Source organism: Scyliorhinus torazame, chromosome 23 (assembly GCF_047496885.1).
Source record: "Scyliorhinus torazame isolate Kashiwa2021f chromosome 23, sScyTor2.1, whole genome shotgun sequence".
Lineage (NCBI taxonomy): Eukaryota > Metazoa > Chordata > Chondrichthyes > Carcharhiniformes > Scyliorhinidae > Scyliorhinus > Scyliorhinus torazame.
Window position 1 is genome coordinate 77220078 of NC_092729.1, and position 22543 is coordinate 77242620.

At 44.9% G+C, this 22543-nt stretch overlaps 1 protein-coding gene across 1 annotated transcript in view; it reads right to left on the reverse strand.

Annotated features, from left to right (window-relative positions):
- Window positions 1-3883: 3883 nt before the first annotated feature.
- The window catches only part of LOC140399671 (uncharacterized), a 41969-nt gene continuing 23309 nt past the window's right edge, over window positions 3884-22543 (reverse strand). The window contains exons 2-6 of the mRNA XM_072489215.1: window positions 12859-12894; window positions 12074-12364; window positions 7323-7613; window positions 4747-4828; window positions 3884-3887 (exon numbers count right to left, since the gene is read on the reverse strand). Coding sequence (XP_072345316.1) covers window positions 3884-3887; window positions 4747-4828; window positions 7323-7613; window positions 12074-12364; window positions 12859-12894 — 704 coding nt within the window. The remainder of the gene's footprint in view (window positions 3888-4746; window positions 4829-7322; window positions 7614-12073; window positions 12365-12858; window positions 12895-22543) is intronic.

The window sequence follows — 22543 nt, forward strand, 5'->3', positions numbered from 1 at the left end:
GTGCCCAATGTGATTAAGAGTAGATATGACATGCTTTACTTCATCAGCTAGCGCATTGAGTACAGGAGTTGAGAAATCATGTTGCAGCTATATAAAACCTTGGTTAGGCCGCATTTTGAGTGGAGTGTGCAATTCTGATCGCCACACTACCAGAAGGACGTGGAGGCTTTAGAGAGGGGGAAGAAGATACTTACGGGGATGTTGCCAGATATGGAGGACATTAGCTATGAGGAGAGGTTAAATAAACTCGTTTTATTCTCACTAGGACCTCGGAGGTTGAGCGGCGACCTGATAGAGGTCTACGCAATTATGAGGGGCATCTACAGAGTGGATAGTCAGAGGTTTTTTCCTTGGGTAGAGGGGACAATTACTGGGGGAGCATAGGTTTAAGGTTCGAGGGGCAACGTTTAGAGGAGATGTACGAGGCAAGTGTTTTACACAGAGGGTAATCGGTGCCTGGAACTCGCTGCCAGAGGAGGTGGAGGAAGCAGGGACGATAGTGACGTTTAAGGGACATTTTGACAAACACGTGAATACGACGTGAATAGAGGGAGACGGACCCCGAAAATGCAGAAGGTTTTAGTTTAGCCGGGCACCATGGTCGGCACAGACTTGGAGTGCCGAAGGGCCTGTTCCTGTGCTGTAAATTTCTTTCTTCTTTGTTCTAAATCCTATGATGAGCGAACGCTATTAATGTTAGAACCTGTATAGAACCTTAGTTAGGCCACACTTGGAGTATAGTGTTCAATTCTGGTCGCCACACTACCAGAAGAATGTGGAGGCTTTAGAGAGGGTGCAGAAGAGATTTACCAGAATGTTACCTGGTATGGAGGGCATTAGCTATGGGGAGCGGTTGAATAAACTCGGCTTATTCTCACTGGAACGAAGGAGGTTGAGGGGGACCTGATAGAGGTATACAAAATTATGAGGGGCATCGACAGAGTGGATAGTCAGAGGCTTTTCCCCAGGGTAGAGGGGTCAATAACTAGGGGGCATAGGTTTAAGGTGAGAGGGGCAAGGTTTAGAGTAGATGTACGAGGCAAGTTTTTTACGAAGAGGGTAGTGGGTGCCTGGAACTCGCTACCGGAGGAGGTGGTGGAATCAGGGACGATAGTGACATTTAAGGAGCATCTTCACAAATACATGAATAGGATGGGAATAGAAGGATACGGACCCAGGAAGTGTAGAAGATTGTAGTTTAGTAGGGCAGCGTGGTCGGCACGGGCTTGGAGGGCCGAAGGGCCTGTTCCTGTGCTGTACATTTATTTGTTCTTTGTTCTTTGTTAGCTCAACTCACCGTCCTGCTCTCACATCCACATGTCCGTGATGGGCCTGCCGCAATGTTCCAGTGAACCCCAGCGCAACTGGAGGAACAGCACCTCACCTTCCAATTAGGTAATTTACAGCCTTCCGGAATTAATAATCAATTCAAGAACATTAGACTGTGAACTCTCTCCTCCACCGTCACCCATTTTTATTTCAACCAATTTATTTTCATTTGTTCCATTGATCTGTTCCCCACCCCCGACCCCACTTGAGCGATTTGTTCCTCGTTGCCCTCAACACAGTGCTGACCTTTGTTCCTCCATTCACACATTCTAATCTCTTTTTGTTCCACTATCAGCATCCTTGTTTGCCATAATCACCACATTAATATTCATTTCGTCTTTCTGTGCAAGACATCTTAGACAATCTCCCCCTACTCCTGGCCCTCCCTCCAGCTCCACCGCTTCACGCCCCCCCCCCCCCCCCCCCCCCCCACACACACACACACACATACACGCGCAGAACAGTATAAATCTGACCTATTTCCATTTCCCTCCAGCTTTGTAAAGGCGTCATGCAGACGGGAACATTTAACTTCATTCGCTCTCCACAGATGCAATCAGAGATTCTGAGTTTGCCCAGTATTTTATGTCTTTGTGCCTTTAAAACATTTTTCGTCACAGGAATTCCCCAAAAACGTCTAAAATAAATTCTTGATCATGAAAACTAGCGACTAGCATCGATTCTGCACTCACACGTGCCATCATCTTCTTGATACCTTCGAGTTCCATCTCCTTTGGCTGGAGCACTATAAAATATGGAAAACGGCAATATGTTATTTTGAATGAAGGCCAAATTAAATTTACTTTTTAAAATTCATCAAGTTTCGGAACGATTCATCTGGATAACGCAGGTAATTATTGTGCAACTCGATACATTGAATAAATGTGCCATTATCAACATTCAATGCAGCAGATTATAGTCTCACCTCTCATTGAGTTGACTTTCTGTTCGCCCTGTTGTGAAAACAGATAGTGAAACATGTCAAAAAGGTCGTCGGTTTTCCTCGAAATTGTCCTCCCCATGCCTGAAGACGCAAGCTTCATACTGGACATATGTTGTGTGTGAAACTCAGCCTAGCAAGCTAAGTAACAGTGAAACTGCACATGTTTAAGTGAAGGAAGGACCTGCTGAGTCTAGTTGGGATTCAATTTGGCCCAATATCATGTGGCGGCCTCCTTTGAATTTTGGGCAGCCATTTGACAGCTCGCAGAGCTTTGTTTTCCTATGTTTGAAACGGAAAAGAACTTGGCCTGTTTAATAAAAGGTGGCAAATTCGACAATACAAACTTAGAAAAAATAAAATACCTCTCGATCGTTTCAATTTGTATGTATAAATCAATGGACCCGGTTGGATTCTGACCTTGGGTTCCTGTCTTTCTGGAGTTTGCACTTTTTCTCTGCTCCGCCGCGAGCTCCGAATACCACACACAGTCTCGGTGTATTGGCATTGCTGAATACAGTTAGTGTCAAAACATGTGGAAAGGCCCTGACAATATTGACCATTAACATCCTAAGAAGTACCGATGAGGTTGATTGACCATGTTAACTTGTCCCTTAGTACCCGAGCATGTGCAGGTGCGGTGTATTGGTCATGATAAATTCTCCTTAGTGTCCAAATGTGTGCAGGTTAGGTGCATTGGCCATGCAAATCTACCGCATAGTGTTCAAATGTTAGATTGGTCTACGGGGATGGGGAGGGTAGTGGGATTGGGCGGCATGCTAATTTCGATGGGACGAAAGGCCTCCTTCAACAATGTATGCACTATAAGGATCTCAGGAATTCTCCCATTTTATAAATACGTTTATCTCAAGGCTGATGGACATATCTATATTGTTTGCTTAGCTCGTATTTTGACTTTCCTTCAGAACGAACAGTTACTTTTGCGTGCCTCCTCACATATTGAACTATTTTGTCAATCGAAATTAACCTTCAGAAATTTTGCCACTGGGAAATACAACACTGAATTTCTGCGAAGGATGACCATAGGCACATGGAACAGGGATGCGCGTGCAGAACATTTAAGGAATCCGCCTCCATTGGCATCTATCAGGTTAGATGATGTGACCATGCAAAAATTGCCCCCTGGTATCCAGTGATATGGTTAGATGGATTTGCAAAGCTATATTGTCCCTTTGTATCCAAAGCTATGCAGGTTAGGTGGATTCTCCACAATAAAAAAAAATGTCCTTTAGTGTCGAAAGATGTGCCGGTTAGGTGGGTTATATTTTTTTAAATGTTGCTCATTGTCCAAAGATGTGCTGATTAGGTGGATTGATCATGCTAGTTTTCCTCTTGCTGTTCAACGATGTGCAGGTTAAATGTGTCCCCTTAGTTTCCAAAGGTCTGTTGGTGAGGTTGCTTGACCATGCTAAATTCGCGCTTTAGTGTCCAGAGCTATCCTGACTATAGCGATTCTATGGTTCAATATATAGAACTGTTTTGCAAATGTACTCACGACGCTTGATGATGACGCCAGCAATGAGCGCCGCAATCAGCAAAACGATGATGAAGGCAGCACACACTGGGCCAATGGCCAACGACATGTTCTTCTGTTCAACTAATAAGTGATAAAATGGGAAATCAGTGTAAGAATTTTTCGGGGGCAGGGGGAGGGAATGTCAACACTTCTGGCAGAGACCATTATGATAATGCATGCATCTTTCGATACCTCCGCCACGATAGAGTTTTTCGGTTCATGTATCATTATGTAAAAAGCGATTGCAAGATGTCACCCTTGATAGGCAATTTGTTCTCCTGATTTCAATGGCAGCCGTTAACTGCTGTGCCCTCTGAAGGTGGCCAAATGTATTTCCAATAAAAGCCTTCCCAGAGCTACAAATATCACTACTCACCATTCCCTGCCAATTACATAAACTCGTTTCTCAGTCAATTTTTGCAGTGTTATTAGCAAATGTTTATCCTTCGCCATCAACTGATGAATTTTATTTCTAATTCAGTTCAATCAAATAATGGCAGGTTGATACAGATGCCTGAGGCATCTTCCCACCAAACATACCTTCGCATGGTTTGGCTGCCTAACCTTAAATCCAATGGCTTGTGATAAACAAACATACACCACAGACTGATGTTCGATACAACTGTTTACAGCACATTTGTTGAAAAACCATACGAACTATTGGTACATCATGCAAAATATCAACCAGAAACTCATTACCTACTTATAAACGTAGAAATGGTATGCGGCCATATATATATTGTCTCAATTGAACGGATTCGGAACACTGTGTGTGAAGGACGATCGCTGTAAGCACGTCCTAGCTCAGTTCTGTTGTGGTCAGCGATAAAAAAAAACAAGGGGCCAATCTAATACCAACTCAAGCCGCCCCCCCCCCCCACCCCCACATACACACAAACATTTCTGCCAACTACATAGCCGCATTTCTAATCCATCATACTTGATATCCTTTGCAACGGGCTTGTTCATTTTGCAAACAGGGCTTTGCATTGGCCGCATATGGAGTCCCAGTTCAGGATTCTCTTAAATTTAACAAAGAACAAGAATAAAGAACAAGGAAAATAACAGCACACGAACAGGCCCTTTGGCCCTTCGACCATGCTGCCCGTCTGAACTAAATGTCCCTCCCGTTCCGGGGACTATATCCCTCTATTCCCATCCTATACTTGTATTTGTCGAGATGGCCTTTACTGTCACTATCGTTCCTGCTTCGACTACGTCCTCGGGCAGCGGGTTCTTGGCTTCCACCACTCTCAATGTAAAAAGTTTCCCTCGCACATCTCCTTAAACGTTGCCCCTCACACCTAATCCTATGCACCCTAGTAATTGACTCTTCCACCCTGGGAAGAAAATCTTCCGACTAATCACTCTGCCCATGCCCCTCAAAGTCTTGTCGACTTCTATCAGATCGCCCCTCAACCTCCGTCATTCCAGTGAGAACGAAACAGATGTTTCCAACCTCTCCTCATACCTAATGCACGACATAACATGGATTTATATCGCAGTTAGGATGGCAAATATAATGCCAACATTCATGTAGAGAGGGCTGGAATACAACAGCAGAAATGTACGGCTGAAGCTCTGTCCGGGTGTGCCCATACCCTATTTGGAATATTATGAGCAGTTATGGGCTCGGAACCTGAAGAAGGATGTGTTGTCCTTGGTAAAGGTACAGAGGAGCTTCACAAGAAGGCGGAATGAAGGTTTTGTCATACGAAGAACGGCTGAGGATTTTGAGGCTTTACTCCACTGAATTTGGAAGGTTGTGGGGGTATCTCATTGAGGCTTACAGCTTACTGAGAGGCCTGGATAGAGTGGACGTGTAGAGGATGTTTCCACTATTCGGAGCGACTAGAACCCGAGGGCAAGCATCAGAATGAAGGAACTATCCGTTAAACCATAAATGTGGAGGATCTACCAGTTTAATTTGGATAAATGTGAAGTTATTCACTTTGGTCGGAAAACAAAAAGGCAGATTACGACCTGAACGGTTGTTAGATTGGTCTACGGGGATGGAGGAGGGGATTATGCTGCGGGAATTGGGTGTCCTTGTGCACCAGTCGCTGAAAAGCATGCTGGTGCAGCAGACGTCAAATAATCCAAATTGCATGTTGGCTTGAAATGACAGGTTTCGAGCAAGGGAACAGGGATGTGTTGCTGCAATTATACAGGGCCTTGGTGACGTCACAACTAGAATATTTTGTGCATTTTTGTTCCCCTGCTCTGCAGAAGGATGTTCTTGCTCTCGAGGGAGTGCAGCGAAGCTTTGCCAGACTGATTCCTAGGTTGGCGGGACTAATGTTTGAGGAGAGAATGACCAGGTTGGAATTGTTCTCGCTGGAGTTCAGAAGAATGAGGGGTGATCTTACAGAGACTTATAAAATTCAAACAGGACTAGATAGGGTAGATGCTGATGGAAGTTGCCCATGTTGGGTGTTTCCAGAACCAGGGTCACAGTCTTAGGATTGAGAGAAGATCATTTAGGACAGAATTGAGGAGACATTGCTAAACACAAACAGCAGTGAGCCTGTGGAATTCATTACTACAGGGAGTAGTTGAGGATAATACATTTAAAATATTCCATACGCGGCAAGATATGGCACTTGAGGCGAATGGCATCAAAGGCTCTGGGGAGAAAGCAGGATCAGACTATTGAGTTTGATGATCAGCATGATCGTGACGAATGGCGGAGCAGGCTCGAACGCCGAATGGCTTCCTCCTGCTCATATCGTTCATGTCTCTGTGAATTTATTCAGCTAGCGCGTGGTAAAACTTTACAACTCATTGTCACAGAACGCTGTGGAGGTCAACTCACCGAGTGGCTTTGAGACAGCGATAGCTAGGTTACTTGATTATTAAGATGTGGAGATGCCGGCGTTGGACTGGGGTGAGCACAGTACGAAGTCTTACAACACCAGGTTAAAGTCCAACAGGTTTGTTTCAAACACTGGCTTTCAGAGCGCAGCTTCTTCACCAGGTGAATGAAGTGGTGACTTCCACGGACTCATATATAGACAAAGTCAATGGTGCAAGATGCTATATTGAATGCGAGTTTTGGCAGGTAATTATGTCTTTACAGGTTCAGACGTTGCGAGAGGGATAATCACAGCTTAAAGAGTTGTGAATTGTCTCAAGCCAGGACTGTTGGTAGGATTTCGCAAGCCCAGCCCAGATGGTGGGGTGTGAATGTAATGCGACATGAATCCAAGGCCCCGGTTGAGGCCGCACTCATGTGTGCGGAACTTGGCTATAAGTTTCTGCTCGGCGATTCTGCGTTGTCGCGCGTCCTGAAGAACACTTTCCCGAAGATCAGTGGCTTTCAAAGTATCGTCTTGCATCTTTGACTTTGTCTATATATATGTTTCTACAATCAGCCTCTTCATACAATAAGTATCTCATATATGTCCAAATTAATGGGAACATTCTGTTAACTTCTATTATCTTCTGTTAACAGAATGCCGACAACGAATAAAGTATTGAGATACAAAAAGATACCGCTTGGTTGTTGATCCTTACCTTTCTCGGTAACCTCCACAGATTTGCTGAACAGGGACAGCTTCCAATGTCCCAAAACAAATGTTTGGTAACGGCAACTATAATTTCCTAAAGAATCCAGATCCGTGACATTTATAGCAAATGTCAGCTTTTTCTGACCATCGCTCACTTCGAGAGTTTGTACATGTTGTTCGCTGGGAATTCTGTGCAAGTAAAATATTCCGCCGGCAAACCGAATGTCACCTTCGCAGGAAATAAGGACAGTGTCACTGTTTGATCGGCGTTTGCTGATGGTTGGCGGCGAAACTTTGTCTGTAACAAAGCAGAGACAAGATGTTCAGATGCACAACAAATAGCGTTTGATTTTAGTCAAAACGATGATGCGCTGAATTTCGGAACATCAAATCAAAATGTGATTAAGAGGGTCTATAAAGCAATCCAGGCTATGCAGCTCCCACCGGATCCGGTATGTTTACAGTGTTTGTTCCCAAGAATCACACGTCAATGCAATGCGAGGGTTAAGAACGGGCATATCACGTATGAACAGAGAGCGTATTTACATTTCACACCCAGAAATCCCAAGTTAATTAAGTTGTTTTACGTGGCAATTAGCGACACTGCTTAAGACTGATGAAAGCGTTACTATCTCCCATACGGCAATAAGGTCACTAAGACCCGAAAGAAGCGAGAAACACATTTTAGAGTTAAATAGAAGTTACACTTAAATAAAAGAACGGATTCTCTTCACAAGGAGCAGCAGGAAGAAACACCAGCCCTGCAGTGACACTCCCTAAAACCGTTCCTGGACAATGTTTGAGGCTTGTTGAACTCGCTCCCGCCTACCAGACGCACACTGTAGTCCCATTCTTAATGCCCCGGATGTTATCTCATTCTTTGTTCGTGCCGACCGCGCACGCGAAAATTTGGCAGACACCCCAAGATTAGTGTTTTCACTGAAAGAATCGAATGGAGAGATGAATCAAACAAAATAATTTCATGCCCAACCTTCCCCTTTGGTGGAAAACTGGCCGAAGAGTCCATTAATATCTCATGATAGACGAGAACGCAGGCTGGAGAAGATTTCCAACTCAACATTAGAACATAGAACATATAACATAGAGCACACAGTGCAGAAGGAGGCCATTCGGCGCATCGAGTCTGCATCGACCCATTTAAGCCCTCTTCCGCCCTATCCCTGCAACCCAATAACCCCTCCTAACCTTTATGATCATTAAGGGCAATCTATCATTGCCAATCCACTTAACCTGCACATCTTTGGACTGTGGTAGGAAACCAGAGCACCCGGAGGAAACCCACGCAGACATGGGAAGAGCGTGCAGATTCAGCGCAGACAGTGAGCCAGAGGGGAATCGAACCTGGGGCCCTGGCGCTGTGAAGCCACAGTGCTATCCACTTGTGCTACCGTGCATCCATTAGTAAGTTTTATGGACAGTTGATGAGATTCGTATCCTCCTGCATCAAATCTTCGCCGCGGACCTGACAATAAACTAGACTGCCATGAACCACGTTTTTACTTTTCCTTATGTCAATCCTAAAATACATTTTTACGGTTCATTTTTATATCGTAGTCTTGTTGTCTATAGGTCGCCGTTTTCGCCCCTGTATCTGATCGGTCCAGTAAATATTTGCTGTTCCCCAAATTGGTCCCAGGTTCTAACGTGCCCCAAATGGGCAGGCACCTGGTAGATGAAACTCAATGCAGTGAAATGTGAGGTCATGCATTTTGATAGAAGAAACTTGGGGAGGCAATCTCGGTTCAATGGCTGAGCATTGAGGAGACTCCAGGAGCACGTGGACCATGGGGGTCACGTGCATAATTCTCTGAAGGTGGCCAGGCAAGTTGAAACAGTTGTTAAGAAGAGGATCCCTAGTATACAAAGCGAGTCATTGAGATACACGCCAGGAGGTGCGACACCCCTACAAATCTTTGGTCAGACCACATTTGGGACTCTGTTTAGGGCACCTTATTTCAGGAAGGATGTTAAAGCCCTGGAGAGAGTTCAGATGAGGGTTCCTAGAATGATAGCAGGAATGTGGAATTTTAGATACAAGGAAAGAGTAGAGAAATCGGAATTGTTCTCCTTGGATCCGAGTTGATTAAGAGGTGACCTAACTGATGTGTTCAATATTCTGAACATTTTGTCAGAGTGAAGAGGGATATTCTGTTTCCAGTAGATGGTATGTCAGCGACGAGGGGATCACAATTTCAAGATGGTCATCAAGAGGGCTCGGAGTGAAATGAGCAGAAATGTTTTTACTCAGGGAATTGTTGGGTTTGGAATGCGCTGCCTGGAAGAGTGGTGGATGTGGATTCCATCGGAGGTATCAAAAGAGAGCTGGATACATATTGAAAAGGATTAATTCAGAGTGCCGCAGAAATAGGGATGGAGAATGGGACAAGTTGGGTAGTTCCATCGGGAGCCGGGGCAGACACGATGCGGCCAATGGCCGCCTTCTGTGCAGCAAACAACAAAACACACGAATTGATGATGAATTCTACAGTCTATATTTCATTTTGATGTTCACCTTTGCTTCCTTAGTTAACCACGGAGGATGCACACTTTGCGAATCGTCATTGCTCATTGGGATACATCTGACGGAAAGTTAATAAGTTCCCTGTAAACGTCAGACACAACACCTGTATTCTCCTAACTTTTGTGATCGACATGTTGTCAAATAATAAAAACAATGGAATGGAACGTGCCTGCTGGTAAGCACCCTATTGCGTACCACTGGAGTTCAGAAACAATAAGGCAAAGAAGGTGGCCACGTCGCCACAGTCCCGATGACCATCGGCTGTTACCTCTTTGAATGTGAGTGTTGAATGGTGGTGATTTCACCTGAGGATGATCACAGCTCAGGCAATTTTGAGAAGCCAAGGCCTTCATAGATAACCTATTGGAAATCTTTTGGAAACCTTTGGACCTTCACAAATAACCGTTTTGAAATCTCTTGGAAAGAATATGGTCGATGGAAAAATGTGTGTACTGGTGGAGGTAGTTGGAACACGATTTTGCCATTGTGACAAATCCATGTGCCCAATATAATATTTGTCGTCGAATCAATGACGGTATTTATTGAAGGAATCCCTTCAACATCCCACTCTACTTCATGCAAATATACTGAGGCAGAATTAGCGGCAGCGCTGGTAACAAGTAAATCAATCATAATGATATTGATAACTGTACATTTTAGAATTTACGAAAGTAGCATTTGGGTTTGCTGGAATCATGGACCCCAAGTTGTGCCATGTCTTTGATAAGGTGTGGCCGAGACAAATATATTTGGGTTGACGTTGTAATCTGCTGTGCTGCAACAGTTGCATTATTTTGGATCACCGACCACTGAACTATCCTATTCCCTCATCTCGTTCGCCTTTGAACTGACTCAGAACGGTAAAACAGGACAAGGCTTTCGGAAGAGGTATGATATGATATAATGATAAAGAACTGTTAGACAATTGGGGTCGCCATGGCGGCACACTAGTTGGCACAGTGGGTCAGCGCTGCCTCTTAGCTCATGGGATCCGTGTTCAATTACAGACTTTGGGTCACTGACTGTGTGGTGTTTGCACTTTCTCCCGTGTCTGCGTAGGTTTCATTCGGATGCTCCGAACTCCTCCCCTCAACTACCCGAACAGTCAACTAGAAAATCAGATAGGAACCGGAGAACATTGGGCTGTATTCCCCACCGGCAAGATGCTTCGTTTTGCCTGCAGCACCGGGGTTTCCCCGACGGCGTGGGCTTGCCCTTCAATGGGAAACCCTATTGACCAACCGGCGTAACGGATTACCCGACGCAGAGTGACCTCTCCCATCCGCTGCCAATCGCTTGTCAGTCGATTTTGAGATCACCCTTTTTGTATCCACTCCAGCAATTTTAAAGTTCGTTTTGTTTTCAACCGTGCCTCTAATTCACCACAACATAGTTTAAGTTAAAATTTTCAGACAGGGAAATGTGGAAAACCTTTCCAGCAGAGGTATAACTGGTGTAAACTTATACATTTGGCAACGATCTAAAAACGTGTTGTCAAGGTTTTTATGGTTTCAGAGAATCGTAGATTTTACAGTGCTGAAGGACGCCATTCGATCCAGAGAGTCTGCACCGCCCCTTGTAAAGAGCACACTACCTAACCTCACAACTCCGCCTTGTCCACTGAACCCAGGAACCCCACCTAACCTTTGTGGACACTAAGGGCAATTTAGCATGGCCAATGCACCTAACCTGCACATCTTTGGACTGTGGGAGGAAACCGGAGCACCCGGAGGAAACCCATTCTTCAATTTAATCCGTAGGAGCCGATTCTGCGTTCAACGGGACACATTACTTCAAACACTCCGCTGCGAATTTCATTGCCAGCAGGAGGTGCGCACCTTAGCAGTTAGCCGAGAGTGCTGAACGGGACAGATCCTGGCAATCTGCTGACACTGCTTCTCGCTGCTTGTAATGCAATGCAGAACAATTAGGCAGATGGAGTATTGTTCCCCCGAGAAATAATACTGATTATTCAATTTTAAAAACGAGCATTTGATGAGGAATGTGAACGTTTACTTCCTTGTTGGCCGACAAGAGACCGACATTAGCCTGGAAAAATATAACAAAAGTATTTGAAGTGGCTAGCTTGGCAGACCAATGTCCAAAGGCCAAAGTGAATCCCATTGATATTCGCTTTGGGGGAAACCGATCTGATACTTTCAGAGCAATCGGCAGTTGATGTAATGACACAGGCGGACTCAGGTTTGGTATCATACCTCCAATGTGTATCTGAACGGGATCGCTCTCATCTGAATGTATCCATCCGTTCTTCTCCCAAGTCTGACATCGGCAAATATACTTTCCTGCCCTGCCTACAGAGAAGGAATGATCTAAATATGTCTTGCATTGCATTTTCTTAAAGTCCTTATGATCAACATCTTGCCCATTGTGAAAATATTCGATCCGTGTGGCAGGACAGTCGCACCGGCAACTCAAAGTTATTTTCTCTCCGGTAATAAACTTCCGAAAAGCTGGATCCACAGTCACGACTGGTTTCCGTAAACGATCTGGAATAAAAACAAAACGCATTTAAAACAATGTATGTGCAGAAACTAATGTCTGCAGATCGCATTAACCGACTTCCACAATCACAGTAGCGAGATGCGATTCCTCAATGAAATAACATAGAAGTCGATATTTAGCAGGTTCGCTGTTTAATGTTCCAATAAATCTAGTGCGCCGGAATAAACGTGCATTTTAAAATCAATTGTACCCACATGCGGAATGGTTCTTTGAAGATTCAGAGAACAGAGTGTGCCAGTGTAACTGCTGTAATGTTAAACCTCACAGCCCCCACACGGTGACTGGTGGGAATTGTGCCGAATACAATTGACAAACTTTTGAGAAGCCGTGATTGTCATTCCAAAAATTAAAGGTGATTGGTTGGGAGAAGTAGAAACATAAGAGAACAAAGGTGCAGAGTAAAGTCCGCATCAGACATTCTGTGTAAACCAGATCCACAAGATTGAAAATCAATTCCTTTTATGCTCGTGTTACTCACCTGCTTCGACATCCCCGACCAGCTCACCGACTTCAACTGTAAAAAGCAGAGTTACACAATTACGGGAAAAATAATGAAATTGAATAAAACGTTCCTGAACATATTCCAATTCGAACAAGTCTCTGATACCGGAGAATAAAATATACAGTTATCAACAGATAGGCAACATGGGTGTGATGAATGGATATATAATACAGAGTTATGGATAGAGAGACAATATAGAATGCGGAATACAGGGTTAACGGTAGGGTTCTTGGGAATGTGGAGGCGCAGAGAGGTCTTGGGATCTATGTTCATAGATCTTTGAAAGTTTCCACTCAAGTAGATAGAGCTGTGAAGAAGGCCTATGGTGGGCTGGCGTTCATTGGCAGAGTGATTGAATTTAAGAGCCGCGAGGTGATGATGCAGCTGTACAAATCCTTGGTAAGGCCACATTTGGAGTACTGTGTGCAGTTCTGTTCGCCTCATTTTAGAAAGGATGTGGAATCTTTGGAAACGGTGTAAATGAGATTTGCCATGATGTTGCCTGGAATGGAGAGTAGGTCTTACGAGAAAAGGTTGAGGGTGCTCGGCCTTTTCTCATTAGAACGGAAGAGGATGAGGGGCGACTTGATAGAAGTTTATGAACTGATCAGGGGAATAGATAGAGTAGACTGTCAGAGACTTTTCCCCCGGGTAGAACAAACCATTACAAGGGACATAAATTTAAGGTGAATGGTGGAAGATAGAGGGGGGATGTCAGAGGCAGGTTCTTTACCCAGAGAGTAGTGGCGGCATGGAATGCACTGCCTGTGGAAGTAGTTGAGTCGGAAACATTAGGGACCTTCAAGCGGCTATTGGGTAGGTACATGGATTACGGTAGAGTGATGGGGTGTAGATTAATTTGTTCTTAATCTAGGACAAAAGTTCGGCGCAACATAGTCGGCATAAGGGCCTGTTCTGTACTGTATTTTTCTATGTTCTATGTTCTATGTTCTGCAGAGTTATGGATAGAGAAACAATATAATGTTATGGATAGTGAGACAATGTAAAGTAATGGATAGAGAGATAATATGAAGTTATGAATAGAGAGACAATACAAAGTTCTCGACGGAGAGACAATATGAAGGTATGGATAGAGAAACAATATAAAGTTATGGATAGAGATACACAATTTAATGTTATGGATAGAGAGACAATATAGAGTCATGGATAGAGAAACAATATAAAGTTATGGATAGAGAGACAATATAAAGTTATGGATAGAGAGACAATATGAAGTGAAGGATAGAGAGACAATATAATGTTCTGGACAGAGAGACAATATGAAGTTATGGATAGAGAGGCAATATAAAGTTATGGATAGAGAGACACAATATAATGCTATGGATAGAGAGACAATATAGAGTTATGGATAGAGAGACAATATGAAGTTATGGATAGCGAGACAGTATAAAGTTATGGATCGAGAGACAATATACATTTATGGATAGAGAGACAATATAGAATGCTGGCTAGGGAGGTGCGGTGAGGGAGGGCAGAGGTTATTGGAGTGAGGCGTCCTGTGGGGGAGGTCCAGGGTACTGGAATCAGGTGTGGTGTGGGGAGAGGCAAAGGGTGCTGTAGTGAGGGATATGTGTCGGAGGCGGGGTCTTGGATTGAGGTGGGGAGGCGTGACGGGGAAGCAGAACGTGTATGGGTGAGGTGGGGGAGTCACAGCGAATTGCAATGAGCTCGGGTGTGATGGTGAAGCGGAGGGTAAATGGGTGACGCGGGGTGAGTTGGACGGCAAAGGGTGTTGGAGTAAGGTGGGGTGCGAAAGAGAGCGTTGGAGTAAGGTAGGGTGAGAAAGAGTGCGTTGGAGTATGGTGGATGTGCTGAGGGGAGGCAGAGGGTATTGGAGGCAGGTAGTGTGAGAAAGAGGGCTTTGAGTAAGGTGGGTGTGCTGAGGGGAGACAGAGGGTGTTGGAATGAGTTGAAGTATGGGGAGGCAGAGGGTGTAGAGAGGAAGCAGAGTGTAGTGTGCGAAGGCACGGTGTGTGGTGAAGTGAGTGATGGAGGCAGGGGGTGTTGGGGTGAGGCGGGGTGGAACGGAGAGGGACATGGCATTCTGGCAAGGGCGATGCCATTCAGGAATAACGTTTTAAAAGTAAAATTTCTGTCTGGAGAACGGGTGGCATAATGGTTTGAAAGTTGTGCACCTCGTGATCCACAGATTTTCAAGTTGAGCAGGAAAAGGTGGATGAGACATAACGCGAGTGAAACAGGTTGCGAGGATAGATAGGGCCCGGTGGCAACTGTGTTGCTATTCTCTCTCCTTGCCTCACAACAGGGTGGGTCAGGGTCCATTGAAAGAAGTGTGTGGAGGTACTAACTGAGAGAAACGGAGAAAGTCCACAATGACCCCCAATCCACCTCCCTCCCCTCTCTCATGCTTTGGAACGTGTTACTGCAACATGTGGCAAGCCTTGGCTGACCGAATATACTTCATCCAATCATCGTTCATATCGACGGAGCCTCTGGTGAGGTCCCCAAGATAATGCATTCTCCTTATTTTCCTTTATCTATTGTCGACAGTAGCATAGCACTCAGTATTGAGGGATTACTCTGTTGAACAGTTCATTGACCACTTGAATTCGCCACAGACGCGTAGATGTTCGGAGTGGTCGTCAGGTAAAACACAAGGAAACACGACTAATCGAACACCAATTTGGTGCATGAACATATTGTACAGCAAGCTTCTGGGTGGGTGTATCTGACACTCCCTTCAAATGTTTCTCTGAATAATATTTACTCGTCCCATCCCTGATGAGATCTGCCTCTAAAGGGCTGTTTAGCACAGGTCTAAATCAATGGCTTCGAAAGCAGACCAAGGTATGCCAGCAGCACGGTTCAATTCCCGTACCAGCCTCCCCGAACAGGAGCCGGTATGTGGCGACTCGGTCTTTTCACAGGAACTTCATTTGAAGCCTACTTGTGACAATAAGTCATTTTAATTTCATTTCAATTAGCGCTCATTGTACCATGGGACAGATATTCTTCCGTTTGCTACTTGCTCATGAACGAGCAACAGCTCCGTATATGATTACGAGCGAAATAAGACGATTTCGGATTGTAACACGTTTAGATAACACATCCCGCACAGTGCTGCGTACTCAGGTTCCATTCCAAACATGGACTGTTTGGGTCAAGTTTGCACGGTCTCCCCGTGTCTGCGTGGGTTTTATTCTGATCCTCCGGGTTCCACCCACTTCCAAAGATGTGGGGCGTAGGTTGATTGGCCAATGCGGATGGCAAAAAGATCTGCACGGTTGCTGGACTGGCCATGTTAAATTTGTCGCTCAGTGTCCATAGATTTGCATGTTAAGTGAGTTGGTCGTGATAACTTCTTCTTTCATGTCTAAAGATGTGGCGATTAGGTGGATTGGCCATGCTAAATTACACCTTGGTGTTCAAAATGTTATGTGGTGTTACGGATAAATGGTGTGGTCCTCGGGAGGATGCTATGTCGGAGGGTCGTGCAGACATGATGAGCCAATCATTCTGGTGCACTTCCTTCTGCACTGTAGGAACTCTGTGATTTCTATAATATTCCCAGCCAGTTCAGTATTTCGGAATTGAAACTAGAATTGAAAATTCACTCAGCAGTGGAAGCCAATTCTGTCGGTCGACGAATAGTCCTAATTATTTCAGCCAATTGCTTCATCCATAAATGGAACGCACGAGAGGAAGGCTGAGATCAATAACGCTTTGATCTCACCCTCTCTTTTTTCCGAAAAACAGACAATCTCAGAACCCATTTCTGTCCTGTTTCTCATCCCTGGAGTTGCCTTGACCCTAGTCCAACAGATTAATTTGCCAGACAGAACATGTTGTTTTCTCATATATGTTCCTGATGCCCCGGAACAGTGCATTTGATCCTCCAATGCTGCGCCGATCACGATGCCTATCTAAACTAAAACCTGCTGCAATTCAGAGGTACCTTGCCATCTAGCCCCATCCTTTTTGTTTATTTTTCAAGATGCCTATTAAACGTTCACCACCTCCTCGGGCACCGCGTTCCAGGCACTCACCACACTCTGAAAAAAACCTTGATCACACATCTACTCTAAACTTTCCTATTCACACCTTAAACGTCTGCTGCCTCGTTCTTGACTTTTCCACCCAAAGAAAAAGTGCATGACTATCCACTCTGTCCATGCCACTTGCAATTTTGTAGATTTCTATCAGGTTGCCCCTCAACCTCTGTCGTTCCAGTGAAAACAATCCGAGTTGACCCTACCTCTCCTCACAGCTGACACGCTCCAGACCATGCAACATCCTGGTACATCTCCTCTGTATCCTCTCCTGCTGATAAGCATAGGAAGGGGTGTTGGATACCAACCATTCCTCAAGAAGAGCCATGGAACAGCAGGAAGGATTAGGATTGATAGCTACATCCCTGATATTGGATATCAAAAAATTCAAGATGCTCTGAGTGCCTTTGTTGTGATTTTATTGCTTAATTAAGCATGCATCTTATCTGTTAATTGTGCTCATATAATGTGCATGATGTACCCTTAATCGATAGTCACGATTGGACATAGATAACCAGTAAGGAATTACTTGTGTGTGCTAATTTCTTGTCATGGAATATGAAAGCGGTTCAGAGGCTGGTGTGGAAGAAATGGATTTGAATTCATGGGACATTGGCAGCAGTACTGGAGATGAGAGGACCTGTTCTGTTGGGACGGTCTTCATCTGAATCATGCTGGGACCAGAGTCCTGGCGAACCGTATAACTAGGGCTGTAGATAGGGTTTAAACTTAATAGTGGGGGAAGGGGGGTTCAATTTCATGGAGAATTGGAAAAGCAAAGTTATATGAGGGGGTAGAAGGGCAGGTTAATTATGCGGACTTTCAACTAGTTAAATGAACCGAGGCTCAGGAGAGTTTAGTTAAGTTTCCCGAACACGTAATAGACCAGACATTATAGAAAGTGGCAGAAAGTTAACCTCAGGAAGAGCAAAAAAGGTGACAACTGTGAGAAGGGAGGTGGTCAATGCAGGATTGAGGGCGTTGTGCGTAAATGCGTGCAGCATACGGAACAAGGAAAATGAGCTTGTCACGCGCATTGACATTGGCCGGTACGATGCTGTGGGCATCACAGAGACGGGGTTGCAAGGGGATCAAGGCTGGGATCTAAAGGATATGGATCCTATCGAAAGGACAGGTGGATGGGCAAATGGTTGAATTGTTCGTAAGGAATGAAGATAAATCGACAGCAAGAAGCGATGTAGGATAAGAATGCATAGAAACTCTGCGGGATTGAGGAATTACAAAGGTAAAAAGGTCCTGGTGGGAGTTATGTACAGTTCCCCTAGCAGTGATCAGAATGTGGGACAGAAAGTAAATCAGGAGATCGAAAAGGCAATATGATATGAATCACGGGGTACTTCAATATGCGAGTGTATTTTGAAAATCATGTCGGTAATGGGTCCCAAGAAAAGGAATTTGTGGGATGTCGAGAACATGCTTTTTTGGAGCAACTTGTGACAGAGCCAATTCTGGATTTGGTGATGTGTAATGAGGCAGACTTGATTAGGGAAGTTAAGGCGAAGGTACCCTGAGGGAGAAGTGACCACATATGAAATAAATTTCCCTGGAGTTTGAGAGGGAGAAGCTGCAATCAGATGGAACGATTTCCCAATCAAATAAGGGTAACGACAAAGACATGAGGGAGGAATTGGCCAGAGTTGAGGGTCTACAGAAATTCATTCCAAGGAGAAGTAAACCTGCTCAGGGGAGGGCGAGGCACCCGTGGCAGACGAGGCATTCAGGGACATAATAAAAGCGAAAGAAAAAGCACAGAAAGTGGCGAGGATTAGTGAGAAGCCAGAGGATTGTCAGCCTTTAAAAGCTAGCAGAGGACAACTAAAAAAGCAAAAGGTGAGAGAAGATGAAATATATGTGCAAGCTAGCTACTGATATAAACACGATAGCTAGGATTGTTTTTCAATATAGAACATAGAACTGTACAGCCCAGTACAGGGTTTTCGGCCCACGATGTTGTGCCGAACTAGTCTGAAACTAAGGTCAAATCAACCTACTCCCAATCATTCTAGTGCACTCCAAAGGTCTATCCAATAACCGCTTGAAAGCTCCTGAAGTGTCCGACTCCACTACCATATCTGGGAATGCGTTCCAAGCCCCAGCCACACTCTGAGTAAAGAAGATACCTCTGAAATCCCTCCTATATCTTCCACCATGAACCTGAAAGTTATGCCCCCTTGTAACAGCTATAATCCACCGAGGACAAAGTCGCAGAACGTCCACTCTATGTATCCCTCTCATCGCCTCATACATCTCAATTAAGTCACCTCTCATCCTCCTTCTCTCCCATGAGAAAAACCCTCGCACCTTCAACCTTTCCTCATAAGACCTACCCTCCAATCCCGGCAGCATCCTGGTAAATCTCCTTTGCACCCTTTCCACTGCTTCCACATCCTTCCTATAATGATGTGACCAGAATTGCACACAATACTCCAAATGTGGTCTAACCAACGTCTTGCACAGTTGCAGGATAACCTCGCTGCTGTAAAACTCAATCCCCCCGTTAATAAATGCTAACACACTATAGGCTTTCTTCACGGGTCTATCCACTTGGGTGGCAACTTTCAGAGATCTATGGACATGAATTGCGAGATCTCTCTGCTCCTCTACATTCTACAGAAACCTGTGTGAACCCTGTAATCCACATTCAAATTTATCCTACCAAAATAAATCATCTCATATTTATCAGGGTTAAACTCGATCTGCCGCTTTTCAGCACATCTCTGCATCCGAGCAATGTCTCTTTGCAGCCTACAACAGCCCTCGACATTATCCACTACTCCACTAATCTTGGTGTCATCAGCAAATTTACTAACCCAACCTTCAACTCCATCATCCAATTCATTGATAAAAATCATAAATCGCAGAATACCCAGCACTGATCCCTGTGGTACACAGCTGGTGACTGGGCTCCAGGATGAAAATGTACCGTCTACTACCACCCTCTGTCTTCTATGTGATAGCCAGTTACTGATCCAATCGGCCAAATTTCCCTCTATGCCATGCCTCCTTACTTTCTGCATGAGCCGACCATGGGGCACCTTATCAAACGCCTTACAAAAATCCAAGCATCGACGTCAACTGCTCTACCTTCATCTATGTACGCAGTTTCCTTCTCAAAGAATACAATCAAACTTGTGAGGCAAGACGTACCCCTCACAAATCCATGCTGACTATCCTGGATTACGCTGTATCTTTCCAAATGATCTTGAACGCTATCTCTCAGAACCCTTTCCAATAATTTACCTATGCCCGATGTGAGACTAACCGGCCTATAATTCCCAGGGTTATACCTATTCCCTTTCTTGAACGAGGAGACAGCAGTCGCCTCTCTCCAGTCTCATGGCACTATTCCTGTAGTGAGGAATTCACTATTCCTGACAGTGAGGACATAACGATCAAAGCCAAAGGCTCTGCAATCTCATCCCTCGCCTTCCAAAGAATCCAAGGGTATATCCCATCAGGCCCAGGGTCTTATCTATCCTCAGGCTTCTCAACATTTCTGACACATCTTCCTTCCGAATACCTACGTCCTCCAGCCTGGCTGCCTGTATCGCAATATCCTCCTCAACAGCATGGCCCCTCTCCTTTGTGAACACTGAAGAAAAGTATTCATTTAGGGCCTCTCCTGTATCTTCAGACTCCATGCACACGTTCCCACTTTTGTCCGTGACCGGCCCTAACATCACATTGGTCCTGCGACAAGTACTTCTCATGCCCCCTCCTAGCTCCCGTAAGCCCTTTCTTGAGCTCCTTCCTAGCTATCTTGTATCCCTCGAGTGAACTAACTGAACCTCATCCTTACGTCCTTCTTCCTCTTGACAAGACATTCAACCTCTTTTGTAAACCATGGATCCCTCACTCGACCATTTCCTCCCTGCCTGACAGGGACATACACATCAAGGACACGCATTATTTGCTCCTGACAGGTGGGATATGACATGAATAAGTGTGCAAGTATGCAGTTGGGTAGGAAATGAACAGAAAGGCAGAGCAAGTGCCAGGCAACATCCATTTCCTTCAAATAAGGACCTAACACCTGCCCCCAGTGACTGTACCGGTTCACGAACAGCATCACCTTCTGAAGGGCAACGGGGCATTGGTGGGTGCAGTCCGCTTTTGGCAACGAAAATGCCATTGTGCCCTTTAATTTACGAGGATTTGAGGACAGGAATGAAGATGCCTTGCTGCAATGCGATACAGACGTGTTGAGTCTGCATCGGGAGTATTGTGCACAGTGTTTGTCTCCGTTCCTAAGGAACTTCAGATGTGCCTTAAAGCATACGCCAAGTTAATTCCAGGGATGGCGGAACTCGCCAGTGAGGAGCGATTGAGGTAACTGAGCCTGTTACCTCTACTATTTCGAAGCAAAGATGTAATTGGGACTTACAAAACTATTACAGGGCAGGACAGATTTTATAATCCCTTCCCCACACGCCCCACATCCTGCCATGGCTGTTGAATCTACAATCAAGAATCACAGACTCAGAATAAGGAGCAGTCTGAAATTATCATAGATTATCATAGAATTTACAATGCAGAAGGAGGCCATTTGCCCATCGAATCTGCACCGGCTCTTGCAAATTGTGATGAGGTATGTTGGGGGACTTAAGATTAGAGCTTCCTAATCATGCCCCCAACAGTAAAGACAAAATTGCTAAATGAACAGCAAACAGCAGTAGCCCCGCGTACGTGCCAAATGGAACTCTCGCGGAAACCATTGCCCATTCACACACATAAAATCATCTAACCAATACCTTTGTTTCCTGATCGAATGGCTCAAAGACCTATTTTTCCATATCCTCTGTCTCCCTGTATAACGATTTGGGTAAAAAGTCAGCTTGTGACTTTTATTGCCCTTTGACCTCCTCAGATGCAGAGCGAACAACTTCCCCAGAGAACAATAATTGGATGGATCCAATATTTTGGACAGCAAGTTGCTCGGTAACGACGGGAAACAAAATAGAGAAGTAGGTGATGCAGAGACACTTTGCAGTTCAGGAAGCATCTGTAGACAGACTACAAAATTACTGTATTTCTCGCTGAATTCAATCATATCCGGAGAATGGAAGATATAAACAACTCCTAATATAGAACCATAGAATCCCGACAGCGCAGGAGGAGGCACTTCGGCCCAGCTCGACTAACACCGACCGTTACAAATACCCTACCAGGCCCAGTCCACCGCCCTATAATTCCCACGCAACCCCCATAACCCTTCCTAACCTGCAAGTTAAGGGGCAAGTTAGCATAGCCAATCCACCAAACCTTCACATCTTTCGACTGTGGAAGGAGACCCGAGCACCCGGAGGAAACCCAAGCAGACCACTGTGCCACCATGCCATAAAGTATATATGAGTTCGGAGAATTAATGTTCTGTTTGGTAATTGTCTCACTTAGCCTCCCTGATCATTACCACCTTCCTTGCTCCGTCCATCTCTCTTCGCCCCCTCCCACCTGCCTGTTCTCTTCCAAAATACGTGTTCGTTCATTCGAAGCAACTGAGTAATTTTATCTCCTGGTGTCAAATTGGACATGTCTGTGTTAGTACACTTCCCATAGGTCCCATCCTCTCAAATAACCAGCTACGGATTTAGATCCACACCGTGCCCCAA